Consider the following 22,328-nt stretch of genomic DNA (forward strand, 5'->3'; position numbering starts at 1 on the left):
CACACCATAGAGACCCGTGGCAGTACAAATGGGCAGAATACCTTCTCTTTATATACATATATACAGATACATTCACAGATGCACAAGAATTAGATTACAAACATGATGATACTATCCAATGCATAACCAAGATCAGTGGATAAGAAAAAATATAAAAATATTTCCAAATTTTCAACCAATGTTTTTACACCACATTGGAATTTAAGTGCTTTAAAAAAAACAAAAAAAAACCTTGTCTTCTGTAAATCTATTAATCCAAATGGGAAATAAACATCATTACAGAACATAAGATGATATTCTTAAATGCTACTTTAATGCACAACTGGCCAATGGCATAGAGCAGTATTATGCTAGAGAAACCAGTGCCCCTGTCCAAAAAGTCATAATTTGATATGATGTATTTTAGGGCCTATAATGGAGAGAGGGTTAATTGTCACTGTTTGGGCATCTCATTTGCTTTAGAAATGTTACATATAAAGAGGGTACTCATTCCAAGACTCTGCAGTTTGGAATGATTAAAAATGTTAAGTGAAATTGTCATGGAAAAAAAAAAAAGAGGGGGGAAATTAAATTTGAGAACATGCTGAATTTTACTGAAATAATGCTTCCTAATTTGTCAATAAATGCTTCTAACCAGTTGGATTAAACGTTCGTGGACTAGTTTTCAGTAGATGCGATATAAAACCATATAATCATTTAGAGAGTTATCTAATGATGTTACTTTTGATGCCATGTATAAAACATAAAAGGAGCTCGCTGTGCTTCAGGGGTACTTACAGCATTCCACAAATTGTTTCAGTCGTTCAAAAACTGCATGTAGAAATCCCTAGGAGTCAGAAATTAAATATTGAAGACATTATAAAAAAAGATGTCCAGTGCAAAGTTTCCTCTTTGCTGTGTAACTCAAATACAAATATTAAAAGAAATTTTATTTTTTTTGTTTAGTAGCACCATAGATTTAATCTGGTGCATCTCTTTCTACGTATCTGTTTATCTGTACATCAGCATGCATATTCCAGATTACACATCACATTTTCCTATATGTTACTTGGTAGTTACATTGTTCATACAATAATCACAATCTGTCATCGGATATAAAGGAAATAAACATGCTATAACCCAATAATTACAAGCTAATAAGCTTATACTTGTTCTCTTTTTCATTGTTCTCACCGTGTCACTGAAGGGCAAGAGTTACTATTCAAATGCCTATTTATACTTGGAAAGCGTTATCAATGTTTAGGGTATTGGGAAAAAAAGCAGTGAAAAATAAATAAAATGTGAAAAATAATAAAAACTCAAAGTCACGGATGGGCATAGATCCTTGTTGCTCTTATTCATCATGGTCTACCCAATATTTAAAAAAATCCATGTGGCAACTAGAAATATGCAGCATGCATCAATTCAAAAAGTTACTATTTATTTACTGTCTTTAAATTGATACCATACAATTCCCCTGAACCTCTGGAATCAGCCTACTTTAGGACGATATTACAAACTAGCACATTTACTAGACATGAGAAATACACAAACTGAACCAATCAGAAGCCACTCTAATGCTTGTGATATTTTGTTTTCTAAAGACACACATACCCCTAATGGAAAACTGGTTCCTATCTCTCTGTTCTAAACATTCTTCCTAAACAGATGAACAAGTGATGCTTGAGGTAGTAAACAAAAATCTGAGGACCTGGGTCAAAAATCTCCCATAAACACAAGGCCTAGGTTTAAGAGCCATAGGTTTTACTTCCAGTAATAGGTAATTTGATTTATTTGCTATGGGCTTTTATACTGCTCTAGTTACTATTTATCAGTAAACAGGATTATAAATATCAAATCATTCATGTATTTACATCTGTTAACTATGGTTAAATTATTGGTCAGATCACTAATAAATAAAAGCTATTCAAATCTCATGAATGCCTGCTATAGTGATAGATTACTTCTACACAAATAGAAAATCCAAATGGTTTAAAACAACAACAAAAATAAAACAACCTATTGGGCAGCAGCAGTGAAATACATACATTGCTTTGTGTTTTGGGCAAATTTGTAATAAAGCTGTGGTTGGAGTTATTCCACAAGAAAAATGTTGGTATAGTTTCCTTTTTAGAGATATGCAATTCATATTTTTGAAGGAAGGAGTGCAAAGGTTTACAGGTTAATAACTACATCAATGTATAACATCAAATCTGTAAATAAAAATTGGATTGATTAAATTATTTAACTTGTTCTGGAGTGCCTAATTTGACTTTACTAGCATATATGCAGTGACATTAACCTCTTTTTTTGGTTTGAAATTTTCAATTTGTTAAAGAAAGAGGTCATTAGAATTTTCATCCAGCCCTCTCTGTTTTGTAATGTTCTATGTCACACTTCTGATTTTAAAAAAATTGGGCCGGGACCCTTGACCTTGAACCCTAAAAGACTTGAGCCAGCTGGTTTGCCTGTAGTAATGCAACTGATTCTGGAAATGGGGTATCACAATTGCAGCACAACACATGAGAAAACCTATACACCTCAAGGTGAGATGAATTATACTAGCTTTAGTTATTGATATTCTTCCTTTTTCTTTGGAGTCCATTACTTTCAGTTTTTGGATGTTGTACTGTTTTTGAACCTGCCTTTACAGAAATTCAAAGTTTCCCCATCACAATATTTGGAGAGGATACAACTTGAAGTATGACTGTACACAATCTAGAAGTTCATATGATCACAGAGAACCAGTCATGAAAATCTGTTCCCTCTGGGCCAGCCCCGTGGCCAGGCCTTCCAATCCCAGACCAGTCCCTGATTGAGTTGGAAGCCCAAAGAACAGGAGGAAACTGCTGGACAAAAAATGAATTCTATTCTATCAAAGTGAACTATCTTTAGCTATTTTTAGGTCAAATTATTTATTTAATACAAACAAAAGTTCAAAATATTGCTGGGCAATTTAGTTGACAGCCAAAAGAAAAAAAAAAGTTTTCAATTCCAAGATAGAACATTACAAAACTGCATTTTAACTTTAACAAAAATATGGAAAACACTGAATTTGGCTATTAAGCAAAATGATTCCTCATATCCCTTCTCCTTTCACCCCCTTCCCTCCACAGACAATCACATTTCCATACAAACATCCTTTTCATTTTCTAATGGACTCCTCAAGCAGTTCATGGCCACTATGCCTTCTTTCTCTTAATGATGCAAGCATGAGGGGAGTAAATGAAAAGATTGCCTTTTTCTTTTGATAGGTTGTTTATACATTTCTAAAGTAACAGCTATTTCTTATAAAAAAAAAATGCAAAACTGAACAGTAGCTAGGGTTAAAGTCTTGACAATTGGTTCTGCCGTTCACAAGTTTGAAACGTGTGAGAATTCAACCCCTGCAATGAAATATACATTAATTTTTTTAATGTAGATTTTGAAACAAAGACTAATCACCGAGGAAAAGAAAAACAGCCAATTCAAATGGCATGACAGTAGGGCATTGTGAAATATTTAAGAATCTCAGCAAGAAAATCATCAGAAACTGATATTTTACTTGAGGCTACACTTTAAATTGCATCTACAATATTCCTTTTCTTCTTGATATAAAAGTGGTTTATTTTTCATCCCATACTTAAATATAAAGACAGGCCTGATAATATAAAATTGTTTCCTTCATAAAATATATGTAGATAAAAGGCACTGCATGGGGCTGACCCAGAGGCTCAACTGTGGTTCTGTACAATGCCACATACAGGACCAGGATTGGATTCCCAGATCATGTCTTCTGTTCCCCCTCCACATGAACTGGGGATGCTACAAGGTGACACCTGATGGATAGATTTAGATCCCATGATACTGCATTCTGGTACATGATGCTCTGCTTTAGCACCATTTTGCAAAGTCCAGAGTAGGAATAGTGGGAAAATGGGAAAACATCCCCCAGGTAGCTGTAAAATGAAGGCTCATATTTATTTTATTTGTTGATTTTTATATACCGACATTCGTCGAAACATCATCAGTGCCAAGATCTCATAACTGGTTCTGAGCTGAGCTGGAAGGAGGAGGAGGAGAAGGAAAAAGGAGAAACTAAGTGGTACAAAAAAACATGGTACTATATGAATCTAAACAGGATACTTATGCACTTTCCTTTCTTTATTTCAGATACATGCATGCACAATCATGTCTAGATCAGGTAGAATCATGTATCTGGGATGCAGACTACATACAAGCTTACAAAGAGTAAGGTAATTAATATCATCACCCAATGACAATCGGGTAATCTGAGACTCAGTAAAATAAAACAATTAGTCTGAGATCAAACATAGAATCAAACATAGAAATATCTAAACCTGTTTACCAGATGTTCTCTCAATTCACTGAGTTCAGTGTCCTAGGCATGCATTCTCTCTATTTTTCTTAGATGATGGGAGAAAACGGACAGTTGCTCAGAATGGCATGGTTCGGAATAATGTATCTTTGAAGGATACTAAGAGAACAGGGAAATTAGGATATCCCAGTAAAGATGTTGCAATAAATGCTGAAATGGACATGGTGCCTTTAAGTAAAGAGCAGAAAGATTTCAAATCCCCCCTATCAACTGATAAGCAGTTTGTTAAATCAAACAAGAAACATACTTTGTAATATCTGTATACAAATGCTAGAAGTCTAAAAAAAAATTAGATGGAAGTGTTAATAGTGTATAGCACTGGATGAAGAGGTAGATATAACTGGCATCACAGAGACCTAGTAGAAGGAGTCCAAACAATGAGACACATTGATACCAGGGTACAAACTATTGAAATGGTAGGATGGATCAAATTGGTATAGGGGTGGCACTATATATTAGAGAGAGCCTGGAGTCAAACAGGACAAAAGTTCTGCAAAAACAAAATGCAATGTTGAATCTTTATGGATAGAAATTCTAGGTGAAAAGGAGAATAAAATAGCAGTGGGGGTGTAATACCATCCACCTGGCCAAAATGGACAGACAATGAAATTCTAAAAGAAATTAAGGAAGAAAAAAAAATCAGCAGCACAATAATAAGGGGTGATCTCAATTACCTCAGTATTGATTTGTTGAATGTCACATCAGAACATGCTAGACAGATGTAAAGTTCCAAGATGAAATAAAGGACCGCTTCATGGAGTACCTAGTACAATACTCCTGGGGGAATTCTGCACATAAAATTTAAAATTCTGCACACAAAACTTAGAATTCTGCAAAATTCTGCATAATTTATAATAGTTAAAATAACACAATATACTTGACAGTCTTTAACTAATTTAAAATGTAATATAGAAAAAAGTTATTACTTTAAGATTGTAGAAATTACTTACCTGAAAATGTGTTTTTCTTAGTGTAAACAGATGGACAAGACCAATGGGTTATGCTACCCTGCCAGCAGATGGAGATGGAATAAGGCTGTAAAGCTGACATCACAGTGCATATACCCCTGCCGTGACCTCAGCCCTTCAGTATTCTCTTCAAAAGCCACTGTGGACATACTAGTGAAAGGACTTGATTAAAAATAGATAAACATAACTAAACTCGACCAACCACAAACACAGACCTCCAATAAGAATATAGGTACCCTAATCTAGGGACTGGATGAACACTTACCCATAATCCCTTGATTCGAGGCCCACTCCACGGAAGAACCCATGGCACAAGTCCTTGGGCAACCGAGGGCTGAGTCCATCTGCCTACACTAAAGAAACAAAAATAGCAGGTAAGTAATTTCTCCATTTCCTAGCATGTAGCCAGATGGACTCAGGACCAATGGGATACACAAAAGCTACTCCTGATCAGGGAGGGAAGCTGCCCACGGTCCAGTCAACACCGCCCGTGCAAAGGCTGCATCCTCTCGGGCCTTTATGGCCCGGCAATAAAACCAGGAGAAGGTGTGCAAGGAGGACCACATCACTGCTTGGCAGATATCAACATGCAACAGTAGTCTAACTTCCGCCCATGAGACCGCCTGAGCCCTAGTGGAATGAGCTCTAACCTGAGAAGGTAATGGCTTACCAGCCTCCACATAGGCTCCCGTGACCACCACCTTAATCCAGTGAGCTATAGTAGCCTGCAAAACTGGTTCGCCTAGCTTCCTTCCGCCGTGAAGAACAAACAGGCGATCCATCTTTTGGATCAGTTCTGAGACTTCAAGATACCGCACTGGGAGCCTCTCGACATCCAAATGACAGAGGAAATGATATTCCTCCATGTCCTTAAGTTTATCTAGGGATGGCAACGAAATGGACTGATTCAAATGAAACTCTGATACTACCTTGGGCAAGAAGGATGGAACAGTACTTAACTGTAATGCCCCTGGAGTCCTCCAGAGGAATGGCTCCCGGCACGACAATGCCTGCAGTTCAGAGATGCATCGGGCTGAGCATATAGCCACCAGGAACACAGTTTTCAAAGTCAATAGATGCAAGGAAAGACAGCGCAGTGATTGAAAGGAAGGACCTGCCAAAAAATCCAGTACTAAATTAAGATTCCTTAAGGGAACCAGCAACTATAAGGGAGGCTGAAAGTGCTTCTCTTCCCTTCAGAAAATGGTTCATGTCAGGATGAACCGACAGGGAGGCTCCATTCACCTCACCCCTGAAACAAGAGAGCACCACTACCTGCACCTTCAAGGAGTTCAGGACCAAACCTTTATTCAAGCCGTCCTTCAAAAATTCCAGAATAAGTGGGATTTTGACCATCCAAGGAAGAACACTGTTCTTCGCACCAGGCCTCAAATACTCTCCAGACCCGCACATATGCTAGAGACGTGAAGAACTTCCAAGTGCAAAGTAAGGTGATAATCACCACCGTAGAATATCTGAGCTTCATCAGGTGAGCCCTCTCAAGGGCCAGACCGTACGACAGAATCAAGTCAGAATCTCGTGAAGGACCAGTCCCTGCTGCAACAGTTTCCTGTGCGGTGGGAGGCGCAAAGAGTCTCTGCATGTCTGCATACCATGGACATCTGGGCCAATCTGGAGCTACTCATAGGATTAGTCCCCTATGGAGTTTGATTCTGCAAACGACCCTGCCCAGTAGGGGCCACAGAGGGAAGGCGCATAGCAACTCGTATTCCGGCCAGATCTGGACAAGAGCATTGATTCCCAGGGACAACGGATCTCTTCTGCGACTGAAGAATCAAGGAACCTTCCCATTGTGAAATGCAGCCAGCAGGTTGATTGATGGCCCCAGCGATATACTATCAGTTGAAACACTTTGGTTGACAGCCCTCACTCTCCTGGATCCAGACTCTCCCTACTTAGAAAATCTGCTCTGATGTTATCTTTTCCTGCAATTTGGGAGGCTGAGAACATCTGTAGATGTCAACTCCATAAGGAGGTCTATCTCCTGTGACACCTACTGGCTCTTGGTTCCTCCCTGGCAGTTGATGTAGGCTATCATCGTTGCGTTGTCCAACATCACATGTTTCGCTTGACCCTGGAGTCTGTGGCTGAACTTTAAACATGCCAATCTGACTGCCCTGGCTTCCAGGCAAATAATGTTCCAGAGGGCCTCTTCTTCCTTCCAATGTCCCTGGACAGTCAGCTTCTGACCATGAGTTCTCCAGCCCTGGAAACTCGCATCTGTTGTGAGAACCAGCCAGTTCATGGAGGTCAGGGACACGCCCCTGCTCAGATGAGCTCCCTGCAACCACCACTGGAGGCGAGAACAGACTTCCATCAGTAAGTGGAGACGAAACGCATAGTCTTGAAACTGTGGGTTCCAACCTGATAGCAGAGAGCCTTGAAGGGGACGCATGTGTGCCCTAGCCCACGGCACTATATTCAGGGTTGCCGCCAAACCAAGGGCTTGAAGATAGCTCCACACGATTGGGCGTACCATGATCACCAACTGTATCCATGTAGTCGGATACTTCTGTATCCGTGTAGTCGGAAGAAAGACCTTGCCCCGCCTGGTGTCAAACCAGACTCCCAGATACTCTAAGGAGTGGGAAGGCTTGAGTTCCTGTAACAAGGTGATCACCCTGTTGGTCACCAGGAGGCTCTCTTCTATGGACTTCGCCTAGATCAGCCAATCGTCCAAGTGTGGGTGCACCAGGATCCCGTCTTTCCTCAATGCTGCTTCCACGAACACCACTGAGGGCTGCTCAACCCGCTCGGAAGCCCAATTTCTCTTACCCCAACGGTGGTGGGAATGACATCGGTATGGCGCACCAAGCACAGAGACCGGGGGAGTCCAACTAAAAATCTCTCTAATCATCTCTGAGTCAGAAGGTAAATCTTCTTCCAGTTTTGTTTTTTTTTAAACATACCTGGGGGCTCAGGGCTTACCGGCTGAGTTGAGAGACTGTCTCCGGTTGCGGGGGGGGGGGGGGGGGAGGGCTTTGGCCATCCCCACTCGCTGCCTTTCAGCTACCTAAGCCGCAAAGTCCACGCCAGGAACCGGCTACCGGACTAAGACACAGCTCTGAGGGTTCCCAGAAATCACTTCAGGAATTCTCAACTAGGGGAGGGAGCTTTAGGTATCACCGCAGGAGAGCAGGGCATTTAGTTTGTATGTTTCTGTATTTACTGCAATACCACTGGATTCTATTTGATCTCAGTCTTTATTCTCTCTTCCATGATAATCAGGATGCTGTGTGTTTACTCCATGGACTGCACTAAGATGTCGGTCAGAAAACCATGAATGTGCTGAGGCTGGCCAAATTCTGCACAGGAGGGAAATTCTGCAGAGTGCAAAATTCCCACATCTGATACAAGAACCAACAAAAGGGGAAACTATTTTAGACCTAGTCCTTCGTCCAACAGAGAATTAGGTACAAGAATTAACAGTGCTGGGCCTACTTGGCAATAATGATCACAACATGATTAAAATTTGACTTAACAGGAGGAAGGACACTGGAGAAATCTACTGCAATAGCATTTAACTTTCAAACAGGTAACTATGACCACAATAATAAAGAAGAGGGAATGATTCCACTATGAGGAAGGGCTAAAGAGGTAGGAACTCTTCAGCTTAGAGAAAAGATGACTGAGGGGAGATGTGATGGAGGTTTATAAAATAATGAGTGGCATGGAACAAGTATTCATTAATCAGTTGTTTACTTTTTTAAAAATTACAAAGACTAGGGAACACAAAATAAAGTTACTAAGTGATACACTTAAAACTAATACTCAACGCATAATTAAGCTCTGGAATTCATTGCCAGAAGATGTGGCAAAAGCTATTAGTATAGTTGCATTTTAAAAAAGGTTTGGACAAGTTCCTAGAGGAAACGTCCATTAACTATTAAGGTGGAATTGTAGAAATACACTTCTTATCCCTGGGATAAGCAGCTTGGAATCTCTCTACCACTTTGGATCCTGCCACGTGCTTGTGACCTGGATTGGCCACTGTTGGAAACAGGACATTGGGTTTGATGACCTTTGGTCTGACCCAGTATGGCAAGTCTTATGTTCTTAGCAGCAGCTTATAGAAACATGGCAATAATGCTATTTAAATCTAAAATACAGTTATCAGTTTTAATATAGTGAATATAGGGATAAATTAAAATTTTATTTCACTAATCCGCTGAGGGGGGGAGCTGGCCACTATATGGAAAACACCTGATTACATCTGAGGTAAAAAAGACAAAAAAAATTGAAAAAAGAAAAAAAGCAGTGCTGAAACTGGGAAGAGATGATGAATTTGAAAAGAATAAAAGGTCTGAGGGACCCGCCCTTCCCCCGACGTCATCGCTCATGGAACTGATCCGTTAAAAGCGCCAAGACAGCAGGCCCCACGTGCCGAAGGGGCACGACAAAGGGGCATTCCCCTTTGTGCACCCCTTTGTGCATCCCCTAGTTTTAAATATTCCCCTTGTTATCTTTTATCCCTTGTTAACAATTTCTTCTTTATAATTGTTTTACATTTCTGACAAAGGTAATGTATGCTTTTTAGTATAATTTGTTGATTGTTCTATGTAACGCTCACAGGCGAAGTTATGTTTTATTGTAAACCGGTGTGATTTGTATTTTATACAGGAATGTCGGTATATAAAAGTTAAAAATAAATAAATAAATAAAATGGATGCAAATAGGAATTAGATAAACAGTGCCATACTGCTTCTGTCCTCTAAGCAATATTTCCCCTTAAAGAGCAAAAGGTCAAGAATTTGAATGTAAAAAGGGGGCCAATGATAATCAATGTGATTTGTGATCTTAGTACTGTGTCCTGGCCACCATATTTTGCACCAACATGCATTCTGTATATCTGTTTCCCATGTACAGAGAAATACAGTAATCTAACTGTGTAATCACGAGAGAAAGTAGCACCTTCTTTAATGGCTCCATGTCCAAGAAAGGACACAGCTGACCAACCATTTCCTCCAGAAATTTGAATGGCAACACTAATATATTGTTCTATAATATATGCATGGGTATAAAGATGTTTAATTAATACAATATATAAGAAAATTATTCCTTACCTGCTAATTTTCGTTCCTGTAATACCATGGATCATTCCAGACGGTGGGTTATGTCCCCTGTCCAGCAGATGGAGTCAGAACACAAATTCCCAGGGGAGGACCTATATAACCACGCCTCCCCTGTAACAGCTCTCAGTAACTAGACTAACAAAGCCCAAAAGAGAGAGAGCAAAAACAGAGGGATCAAGTAATCAAAGAAGGAATTGAAATAACCGCTGTCCAAATAAACAGCAACTAAATTCTGAACAGTGAACTTGCGAACAGCAGTGCGTGAACAAAAAAGACTCGCAGTATTCAAAATACAGAGTAAAAGATTGTTAAGACAGATAGGCAGGGATGTCCAACAAGCAAACCCCGAAACCAAGGGAGGGTGTCTGGAATGATCCATGGTATTACAGGAACGAAAATTAGCAGGTAAGGAATAATTTTCTTTTCCCTGTACATACCAGGATCATTCCAGACGGTGGGATGTACCAAAGCTTTCCCATCACGGTTGGGCCGCAGACAGCCCTGCTCGTATTACCTTGTCTACAAGCTGACCGCCCGACGGAGCACCGACGTCCAGGAGATAATGTCTCGCAAAAGTATGGATTGACTTCCAGGTGGCCGCCCTACAAATCTCCTGAGTGGAGACGGAGGAGCTCTCCGCTCAAGATGTCGCCTGGGCTCGAAGAGAATGAGCCTTGAAAACCAGCGGAGGGGACTTACCTACACCAAGGTACGCCACTATGATCGCTCCCTTCAACCACCGCGCTATAGATTGTTTGGAGGCCATGCAACCCTTCCAGGGTCCGGACCAGAGGATAAACTGATGATCGGAGAGCCGAAAATCATTAGTCACCTCCAGATAGCGTATCAGAGACCGCCGTACATCCAGTCTACGCAGGTCTCCAGACTCAGAAGAGGCAAAAGATGGTAATTCCACCGATTGGTTAAGGTGGAATGCCGAAACCACTTTAGGGAGAAAAGAAGGAACCGTCCTCAGCGAAAGCCCTTCAGGCGTGAGACGAAGGTATGGTTCACGACAGGATAGGGCCTGCAGCTCGGAAATACGTCTTGCTGAACTGATTGGCACGAGAAAAATGGTCTTGAGAGTGACGTCCTTGATGGTAACCGAGCTTAGAGGTTCGAACGGTGAACCACAGAGGACTCGGAGCACCAGATTCAGATTCCACGACGGACAAGGTGGGCGAATCGGAGGCTTCAAGTGTTTCACTCCTTTAAGGAAACGGGAGACGTCCGGATGCGAGGACAGAAACTCCTTATTTCCACTGCGAAGAAAAGCCCCCAAGGCCGCCACCTGAACCCGAAGAGAATTGTAAGCAAGACCCAAATCCAAACCTGCCTGCAAGAAGGAAAGGACTTGTGGCAGTGAGGCCTGCATGGGAAGAATGTCATTCGCTCCACACCAATCCTCAAAGACCTTCCAGACTCGAACATAGGTAACAGAGGTGGACATCTTACGTGCTTTCAGTAGCTTTGAAATAACCGGCTCCGGATAACCACGCCTCCTCAACTGACGCCTCTCAAAAGCCAGGCCGCAAGACAGAAGCGATCTGCCTCCTTGAAAAATATTGGTCCCTGGTGTAGAAGACGTGGCAGCTGACCGAGACGAAGGGAATCCTCCACCGTTAAATTGCGCAGATCCGCGAACCACGGTCGTCGGGGACACTCTGGCGCCACAAGGATCACCGGCCCTTGGTGTGCCTCTATCCTGCGGATGACCTTGCCCACAAGGGACCACGGTGGGAAAACATATAGGAGACAGTGGCGCGGCCAGGGCAGGACCAGCGCGTCCACGCCCTCGGCGCCGCGCTCCCGCCTGCGGCTGAAGAAGCGGGCGGCCTTTGCATTTTCAGCGGTTGCCATTAGGTCTACGTGCGGTGTCCCCCATCGCCGTTCTATTATCCACATCGCCTGCTGCGAGAGTTCCCACTCTCCGGGATCCAAGTTTTGTCGGCTGAGAAAGTCCGACTGTACGTTGTCCACTCCCGCTATATGCAAAGCCGCTAGTCGGTGGAGGTGAAGCTCTGCCCACTCCATCAATTTGTCGGTTTCCAGAGAGACCAACCGACTTCTCGTGCCTCCCTGGCGATTGATGTACGCCACTGTAGTCGCCTTGTCCGATAGCACCCTGACTGCTTGATGGCGTACTATGGGGAAGAAACCCTGTAACACCAGACGGACCGCCCTGGTCTCCAAGCGGTTGATGGGCCACTTCGACTGTTCCTCCGTCCATCGACCCTGGGTTGAGCTGTCCCGACAGACCGCTCCCCAGCCTGTGAGGTTGGCATCCGTGGTGATAATCACCCAATCCGGGTCCTCCAGCAACACCCCCTGAGCTAGGTGCCGCAGTTCCAGCCACCAATGGAGACTGATGAAGGTTCTTCTCGGAATCGGAAGGATTGCCTGGAAATCTCTCGACACTGGCTGCCACCGGGAGAGTAGGGATCTCAGCAGAGGCCTCAGATGCGTGAATGGCCAAGAAACCAGATCGATGGTAGAGGCCATGGTCCCCAGTACCTGCAGGTAGTCCCAGGCAGTGGGTGTCTTGAGTGCCATAAATCCTTGAATCTGCTGACGCAGAGAATGAACTCTGTCCGGATGCAGAAAAACCCTGGCATTCTTGTTGTCAAAGTGAGCTCCCAGAAAAACCAACGACTGGGACGGGACCAGGCTGCTCTTGGTGAAGTTGACAATCCATCCCAGAGATTGGAGAAGTTGTACCACTCTGTCGACTGCGAGGTTACACTGAGCTCGTGACTTTGCACGGATGAGCCAATCGTCTAGGTAAGGATGCACAAGGATGCCTGAAGTGTTGACCCAAAATTTTGAAGCGTAGGTAAAGCTGATGAGCTTGACAAATTGGTATGTGGAGATACGCCTCGTGAGATCCAACGAAGCCAAGAATTCTCACGGAAGAACTGCCGCTAACACTGAACGGAGTGTCTCCATGCGGAAACGAGGGATCTGAGGGACCGGTTGACCTGCTTGAGATCCAGGATAGGACGAGAAGTACCTTCCCCTTCTTGGGAACCACAAAGTAGATTGAATAATGCCTCTGGCCCAGGTCGGCGGCTGGCACCGGCACTATGGCCCCCAATTGAAGGAGACGATCGAGGGTCTGCCGCACGGCTCCCTGTTGAATAAGGACCCGCAAGGGGAAAACAGGAACCGGTCCCGAGGAGCGCAAACAAAATCCAATGTCTTAGAATATCCAGAACCCATTGATCCGATGTGATTTGGACACACTCTTCGTAGAAGAGAGCAAGGCGACCCTCCCAGTCGAGGGACCACCTTGGGGGTCCGTCTGGCATCATTGGGTAGATTTAGCGGATGTACCAGCACCCTGCGCTTCTTTACCCTGGCGGCGCCCACGCAAGGGCCGGTTCCAGGAGTGCGAACGAGAAGAGGGAGCCCGAGGTGGCTGTTGCCTCTGAGGACGCGCTCTCCGCTGATTATGATAACAGTTTCTGGAGTAATTATATGATCCTGACGAACGGGGTCGATCTTCGGGCAACTTGTGCACCGCGTTCTCATTAAGGGACTTGATGATCTGATCCAAGTCTTCACCAAAAAGATACCTACCCTTAAACGGAAGGGACCCCAAACGTGTCTTGGAAGAGGCATCAGCCGACCAATTGCGAAGCCAAAAGGAGCCGACGCGCTGAGACCGCCGCCACCATGGGTCGGGCTAGGACCCTTAAAAGATCATATAAAGCATCTGCTCCATAGGCAACCACGGCTTCCAGTCTGTCCGCCTGGTGAGCCTCAGTGTCTGGTAAGGACTGGGAGGTGAGAAGCTGCTGCACCCACCGAAGACCCGCTCGCTGTGCGAGGGAACTGCAGATAGCCGCCCGCATCCCTAAGGCCGAGATCTCAAAGATACGCTTGAGGTAAACCTCCAGTTTCCGATCCTGCATATCCTTCAACGCCGTCCCTCCAGTGACAGGAATAGTGGTATGCTTTGTGACCGCTGATACCGCAGAATCTACGGCGGGAACTTTGAGAATTTCCAAAAAATCAGCCGGCAGAAGATACAATTTTTCCATGGCTCTACCGACCCTAAGGTTGGCCTCCGGGGAATCCCATTCTCGAGTGATCAACTGCAAGATTTATTTATTTATTTAAAAGATCTTGTGATGAGTGGGAAAAGACTTGGCTAGAGGCCGCAGTCCTGCTAGGAAGGGGTCCCCCTTCTTGAAAGCCGGGTCAGGCCGCAACGGTTCCAGAGGGGGATCAATATCCATTTCCTGGAGGATGTAGGAAATGAGGTCATCTAACTCCGCCGCTTGGAAGATGCGGAGGACCCTAGTGTCGTCGCCCTCCACCTGGGCCACCAGGGAGGGGTCTTCCACGTCAGGGTCCTGGGATTGTCCTTCCCCCGACGGAGTCTGTATCATCGATGGTGTCTCGGTAGGACCACGAGATTGTCTTCGCTCCCCCGCCTACTAAAGGGGGGCGAGCCTGAGGGAGGGTCCCACCCAGGAGGGGGGCAGGACATGGTATCTTGGGGGGAGAGGGTCCCCAGGTCCCAAAAGTCATGTCTCTGCTCTGAAGAAAAGCCATGTGCATCAGGACTATGAATTCTGGGGAAAAGGCCTGGCATCCTGAGGGGTCACCTCCCCGGGGGATCCCCCCTCTGCCTACCAGGATTAGACTCTGAGTAAGGGTCCAAAACGGGCCTAGAACTGGGGAATGGATTATCCGTGTCCCTCCTCAGAAAGCGCGTCATCAGAATCTTGCAACAAAATGGCCACCGTTCCCACGTTGAGAGGGAACGGGGCCTGGCGCTTCCTTCCCACGCGGTCTGCAGCTCGAACATCCCTGCTAGTAACTGGCGCACATTCCCCCTCAGGGAAACAGCCTGAGCACAGACCCTCTTCAGAAAATAATCCGGCCCTGTCGGAGCCCTCACAAGGCGCCGCAGGGAGAGAGAGAGGGGAGGGAGGCTCTACAGGTGGCTCGCGCCTAAAATGAGCGCCGACCCGGCAACGGACGCTTGCCGCGGTCCCCCACCGACCTAAAGAAGAACTGATGGGGAATTACCCTCCTGACAGCAGGCGGCCCCGGGGAATGGTGCTTCGCGGGGCCGCAGGTCGGGACGTCGGTCGCTCCCCAAAAGGGAGGGGGGAAAACCTGGGTCAGGAGGGAGAGGCCGGCGCTACCGACTTTCACCTCAGAGAGCCGAACGGAGTCCAAAAATTGCAGTCTTCTGCTGAAAAAGAAGATGAAACAAAAATACACTTACCCCAACTGAGCCCTCAGTGAGGAAAATGAGAAAAGAAAGAAAGAAAACAGGCAACAGCCTGTCAGCAAGTCACCAGGCTAGAGAACGATGAGCCAGCACCAGCGGAGAGCTCTCCCCCTGCTATAAGAGGAGCCTTAGCAAAGTGACCTAAACTGTAAATTTAAAACTTCCTACTTTTTTTTTTTTTTTTAAACTTGATCCCCCTGAAGAGGTAGCCCTAAGCTAACAAGCTGGGGACCACAAGTCCCCTGCTCACATCTGCTGGAGTCAGAACGTTACAGAGAGCTGTTACAGGGGAGGCGTGGTTATATGGGTCCTCCCCTGGGAATTTGTGTTCTGACTCCATCTGCTGGACAGGGGACATAAGCCCCCGTCTGGAATGATCCTGGTATGTACAGGGAATTAGATTTAGCTCACACCTTTTCACTAGCAGCTCAAGGCACGTTACATTGAGGTATTATTAATATTTCCCTGTCCCAATAAAGCTTACAATATGTTTGCACATGAAGCAAGAGAGAGAGAGTGTGAAGTGACTTGCCCAAGGTAACAAGGACCAGCAGGATTTGAACCCTGGTTCCCCTGATTCTCAGCCTGCTGCTCTAACCAAACAGTAAATAACCATTATAAAAACTAAATAGCTCATTTCTACAGCAATTTTTAAGGAAGACACTTTACACTGAGAAGCATTTTTGCAACAATCCACTTAGAAAGCTATATCTGTAATGAAAATAAACAAGGCATCACTACATCTAATATAATCCAGCATGTACAACATTGCAAGGAAGATTCTCTGTCATAATATGTTAGAAAAAAAGCTTTACACCCACACATCAGTAACAACTGTAATAAGCAGGGCCAAAACAGCAACACCTGCTGCCTCTATGAAATGAAGCAATGCAAAACGTTAAGTATATTATGAATGCAAAAATGCAGGATTTTTAGAGGTTTTTTGTTTGGGGTTTTTTGGTTTTGTTTTTTTTAAAGGATTTTGGATTAGAATCTAGGAAATAAACTTCTCCCACTGAGATTGCTTTTTTTTATCCTTTACAAAGTGAGACCTACATTGTTTTTCTCTGGAAAATACCATCCCCCCCCCCCAATAAGGTATTCCCTGTTTTTAAAAGGTATGATCGAACTGTTTCATAATATTTATTTAAAGAATTTCAAACTGAAAACACTGGTGGCACTTTAAATGTGTTCACTATTTAAAATACTAGATATAGGAAAATTGAGGAGTAGCCCAGCGGTTAGAGCAGGGGCTATGAACCAGGCAGACAAGGTTCAAATCCCACTGCTGCTTCTCGTGCCCTTAGGCAAGTCACTTTACCCTCCATTGCCTCAGGTACAATCTTAGATTGCGAGTCTTCTGGGGACAGCGAAAAAACTACAGTGTCTGAATGTAATCTGCTTTGAAGTTCTGAAAAGAGTAATCTAAAAATCAGATAAATAAACAAAGAAAAACTACAAATGACTTTTGCAATTTGAGATAAAGAAAAATTAGAAAATGTGGTCATATATTAAACAAGAAAATGATTATAGACTAGTTACTCATGCTTCTACTCTTTACAAGTCTTGGTCAGCTTCAAATACATATGTAATACAGCAACCGTAACATCTAGATTGTTACCAATTCAGAAATCCATTTGGCATGTACTAAATATTTTCCAATGGATATGAAAAAGGTTTGATTTAACTTCTGTACTACTTACCATCACGTCCATATTCTGGTGAGGTTCAACAAAACCATGAATGGTCAATTTACGAAGTACTGAAAAATATATGAAATGTTTTACACTTTCTTTCTGGGTTTTATTATTCTTTACATATCATCTTTCTCACTGATAGTAAATCTCTTGAACAGCTAAGCTGGAAATAGAAGTATATTTATACTTTGCTTCATAAACTTAAAAGAAATGATAAAATTATCAGCAAATTTCCACAGACACACAGGGTTTATATAGTTTTTTCATGGGGGGAAAAAATGTAATTGTATTTTAGTTTAATCTTCAAAATACACGAGCTATCTTCTAGGCTCGATGGTCTGGATGCCCATTCCTGGCACCAAGAATGCATAAAGGCTTCAACAAAAACCGGGGAAAAAAAAAAGATGATTACTTATTTATTATGCTTATATTCTGTAAAATCAAGTTCCAGACTGAATATTGTGGATTACACAAATAAATAAGCATATCAAACAACATTAATACAAAAAAAGTACAATGCACAAAATACAATTTAAATTGAATAAACCAATTTAAAAAGATAAGATTTAACATACTTTCTAAAAAAAAATGTATAGTCTCTCATTCTTAATGAGGCAGGCAAATTAATCCACAAAACTGGACCTATTTGAGAGAAGGCTCTAAGTCTGGTTTGTTGAAGCTTGAGACAGAGGGTATATATTGAGAAGGGATTGACCTTCAGAATGCAAGGACTTCGACGGCATATAAAGGTCAACCAGATCTGCAAGTAGGAAATTATTACGGTGCAAAGATTTATATAGTAAGGTTAACAACTTAAATTTTAATCATTCCTCAATGAGGAACCAATAATAAAAACATAACACTGGTGTAATATGGTCAGAGTATTTGGCCCATTAAACTCCAGCTGCACCATTTTTGATTAACTGTAAGACATGCAGCAAGTTTTTAGGTAACCCAACAAATAAAATACTGCAGTAATCTATTTTTGACAACACTAAATATTAGGGATGTGCATTCGTTTGTGACAAAATAGGAAATATAGACAATATTTCCTATTTCGTCACGGTTCGGAGGTCCCCGAAAATGATAGAAAAACCCCACGAAATTTTGTGTGTTTTATCATCGTTTTTTTTTTTTTTTTGGGGGGGGGGCAGAAAGGGCACATTAAAAAAATCCCCAAACCCACCCCAACCCTTTAGATTTAATTAATTACAATCCCCTACCCTCCCGACCCCCCAAAACCTTGCCTAAAGTCCCTGGTGGTCCAGCGGGGTCCCGGGAGTGATCTCCCTCTCTCGGGCCGTCTGCTGCCACTAATCAAAATGGCGCCAATAGCCTTTACCATGTGACAGGGGCCAGCCAATGGCACTGATAGCCCGTTACATGGTAAGGGCAAAGGGCCACGGCACCATTTTGTTTACTAGCAGCCGACGGCCCGAGAGCAGGACCCCGCTGGACCGCCAGGGACTTTAGGCAAGTTTTTTTTGGGGGGGTCAAGAGGGTGGGGGATTGTAATTAATTAAATCTGAAGGGTTGGGGTGGGATTTTTTTTGTTTTGTTTTGTTTTTTTTCACGAAATAGCACAATAAAAGTTTTCCGATCCGGGGAGTGGACCAAAATGGCCCTCCCCAGACCCGAAAACAAAAAGGGGATGAAAAAAACTTGTAAGCACACCCCTACTAAAGATTGAACAAACAGATGAAAATCCAAGGGAGACACTAAAGACTTTAAAGGGTGATTGGTTTCCAATTTAAAAAATACATATTTAGCCAGGGATCTAATATGAGGTCTTAATATCACATTAGAGTAAAACTGAATTTCCAAGGCACTGTCAGCACTCAGGTACACTCTAACAGAGTTGGACTTTTATCCAGCATCCGAAAGGTGCAGGAGGAAATCAAGCAGCTTTGGTGCAGAGCAAGAGAATGGATCCAGGTCGTGATGCTCACACCAGATTGAAAACCTCTTCCAGTTTTGGTCATAAGACTTCCTAGTGGAAGGCTAACTAGAAGCCAACAGGACTCAAGACACATCATCAGAGGTGTCAAAAGGCTGCAGAATCAACATCCAGGCCATCAGGCACAAGGCCCGGAAGCTTGGGATGGCACAGCCTTCCCCGGTCCAGAGTGATGAGATCTGGGGAAGTCCCCAGACTGATTGGTTGCTAAAGGGAGAGATCCCATAAGATCGAGAACCAGATTTGCCTTGGCCAATGGGGGGCCATGAGGATCATATTTCCCCTGTCCTGTCTGAGCTTGAGAGAGAGTCTTCATCACCAGGGAAAGTGGAGGATACTATCACAGAAGGCCCTTGACCCAATGTTGGGCAAAGGCCTCTGAGGCTGGTTTGCCGTACCCCTGGACAGGGAGCAGAACAGATCTACCTTCCTGCTGCAGAGGGATGCGAAAAGATCCACATCCGGTGGCCCCATAGGCGGAAGAACCGATCAGCTGCCTCTTGTTTCAGGGAACACTCGAGGGGCTAGAATGCTCAGCTCAACCTGTCCGCCATCACATTCCCCGTCTCAGCTAAGTAAATGGCTTGAAGCACCATACCCTGCGACAGAGCCCAAGTCCAGATATGAATGGCTTCTTGGCACAGGGGGAACAATCTCATACCTCCCTGTTTGTTGATGTACTACATGGACACCCGGTTGTTGGTCTGGATCAGAACCACGTTGTTGATCAGCTGATCCCCGAATGCCCAGAGCACTTACCGGATCAAGCGGAGCTCCAGGAAGTTGATCTGACACTGTGCTTCCTGGGCAGAGCAAAAGCCATAGGTGCAGAGCCCCTCCACAAGGGCACCCCACTCCAGGTTGGATACATTTATAGTGAGCATAATCTGGGCAGGGGGACTTTGAAAAGGCACCCCTGGTCGAAGTTCGCCAGACTCTTCCACCAAGACAGAGTCCTGGAGAGGCAGAGTAACCCGGATGCAGATGTGGAGGTCCTATGTGGCCTGCCGCCACTGGAAACACAAGGTCCATTGAGCTCTGTGCATACAAGCGAGCTAGGGGAGTAACATGGACTGTCGTGGCCATGTGTTCCAAGAGTTGCAGCATGCGGCACGCCAAGACCTGCCAGCTCTGGTAAAACACTCTCGCAATGTGCCTCAACTTGAGTCCTGTTTGCGGGGAAGATACGCTCGGCCCTGAGCCATGTCCAACCTGGCGCCAATGAAGTCCAACTTAGGCGACGGGTCAAGATGAGACTTCGGGTATTTGACTAACACCTGAACCGTCAAGTGCAGAGAACATACTGCTCCCTCCTGGGCTGGGCTCTTGACGAGCCAATCGTCCAGGTAGGGGAACCATGCATCCCTAACCTGCAGAGGTACACACCCACCATGGTCTCACACTTAGTGAAGACTCAAGGGGCCAAGGCCAGGCCGAACGGCAATACCCTGTACTGAAAATACTGCTCGCCGATCACAAAGCACAGATACTTCCTGTGGGTGTACGCGTCTTTTAGATCTAGGGAGCAAAGCCAATCTCCTCTTTGTAGGAGGAGAATCAGGGTGCCCAGAGAAACCATCTTGAATTTTTCTCTTTTTAGAAACCTGTTCAAAGCCCTGAAGTCTAGAATAGGACAGAGCTCCCCTGCTCTCTTTGGAATCAAAAAATATCGGGAGTAGAACCCCCACCCCCACTGATTCAGTGGAACAGGTTCTAGAAACTTTGACATAAGTTTTCCGTGTCAGGCTCCATCCGATGTCACCCATGTGGGAGGACTACCATCCTGCTTGCCCTAGGAGAACCAAGACTGAATTTTTAACTTACAATCAAACTTTCGTTCACACAGCAGATAATCTGATGAAAAGGGCAGTATAAACTGCAATTCATCAGCATATATATAATAAATTCTAAGTGTACAAAACAAAGCTCCTGAGGAATGTAAATAAATGTTCAAAAGTACTGATGACAGAGCAGAACCCTTTTGGAGCCCAGATGAAATGGCCCTCCAAGAGGAAAAAATTTGATGAGAATTAATTTGATAATGATGATCAGATATAATGAACTAAACCATGCAGTACAACCAAAGTAAGACCGATAGAACCAAGTTGACTTAAAATATCATGGTAAACAGAATCAAAAGCAGCTGCTATATCAAACTGTATCATCAGAGTAACCTTTGTCCAATTCCAAAAGCACAAGATTTAATAAGGAAACCAGCAAGCATTCCGTGCCACAACCTTCTCTAAAACCCAGCTGTTGACCACTTATCAAGTAGTCAACAGCTACTTATCAAAACTCCTCTAGATGCAAAACCCATTTTTCTAAAAGCTTGGCACAGTGGGTAAGTTAGAAACCAGTCAAAGATTTGTAAAATTGGCACCTGGCAGTGTGTTGTCCTTTTTAATAGGTTGCACAATAGCTTTTTAAAGAACTTTTGGAATTATAGAAATATAGAAACATAGAAATGACGGCAGAAGACGACCAAACGGCCCATCCAGTCTGCCCAGCAAGCTTCACATTTTTTTTTCTTCTCATACTTATCTGTTTCTCTTGGCTCTTAGTAACCTTTTGGTTCTATTTCCCTTCCACCCACACCATTAATGTAGAGAGCAGTATTGGAAATGCATCTAAGTGAAATATCTAGCTTAATTAGTTAGGGGTAGTAACCGCCTCAATAAGCAAGCTACACCCATGCTTATTTGTTTACCCAGACTATGTAATTCAGTCCTTGTTGGTTGTTCTCTGTATATAGATCCACTTTTCTTCATTCCTCCTGCCATTGAATCAGAGAGCTATGCTGGATATGCATGAAGTATCGGTCTTCCTCCCCTGCCGTTGAAGCAGAGAGCTATGCTGGATATGCATGAAGTATCGGTCTTCCTCCCCTGCCATTGAAGCAGAGAGCTATGCTGGATATGCATGAAGTATCGGTCTTCCTCCCCTGCCGTTGAAGCAGAGAGCTATGCTGAATATGCATTGAAAGTGAAGTATCGGTCTTTTTCCCCTGC

General features: G+C 43.9%; 1 protein-coding gene across 1 annotated transcript in view; it reads right to left on the reverse strand.

Moving 5' to 3' along the window:
* IPO11 (importin 11) overlaps positions 1-22,328 on the reverse strand; it is a 1,257,051-nt gene that overhangs the window by 1,003,178 nt on the left and 231,545 nt on the right. The window contains exons 7-8 of the mRNA XM_029576426.1: positions 17,370-17,428; positions 778-826 (exon numbers count right to left, since the gene is read on the reverse strand). Coding sequence (XP_029432286.1) covers positions 778-826; positions 17,370-17,428 — 108 coding nt within the window. The remainder of the gene's footprint in view (positions 1-777; positions 827-17,369; positions 17,429-22,328) is intronic.

This window comes from Rhinatrema bivittatum, chromosome 1 (genome assembly GCF_901001135.1).
Source record: "Rhinatrema bivittatum chromosome 1, aRhiBiv1.1, whole genome shotgun sequence".
Classification (NCBI taxonomy): Eukaryota; Metazoa; Chordata; class Amphibia; order Gymnophiona; family Rhinatrematidae; genus Rhinatrema; species Rhinatrema bivittatum.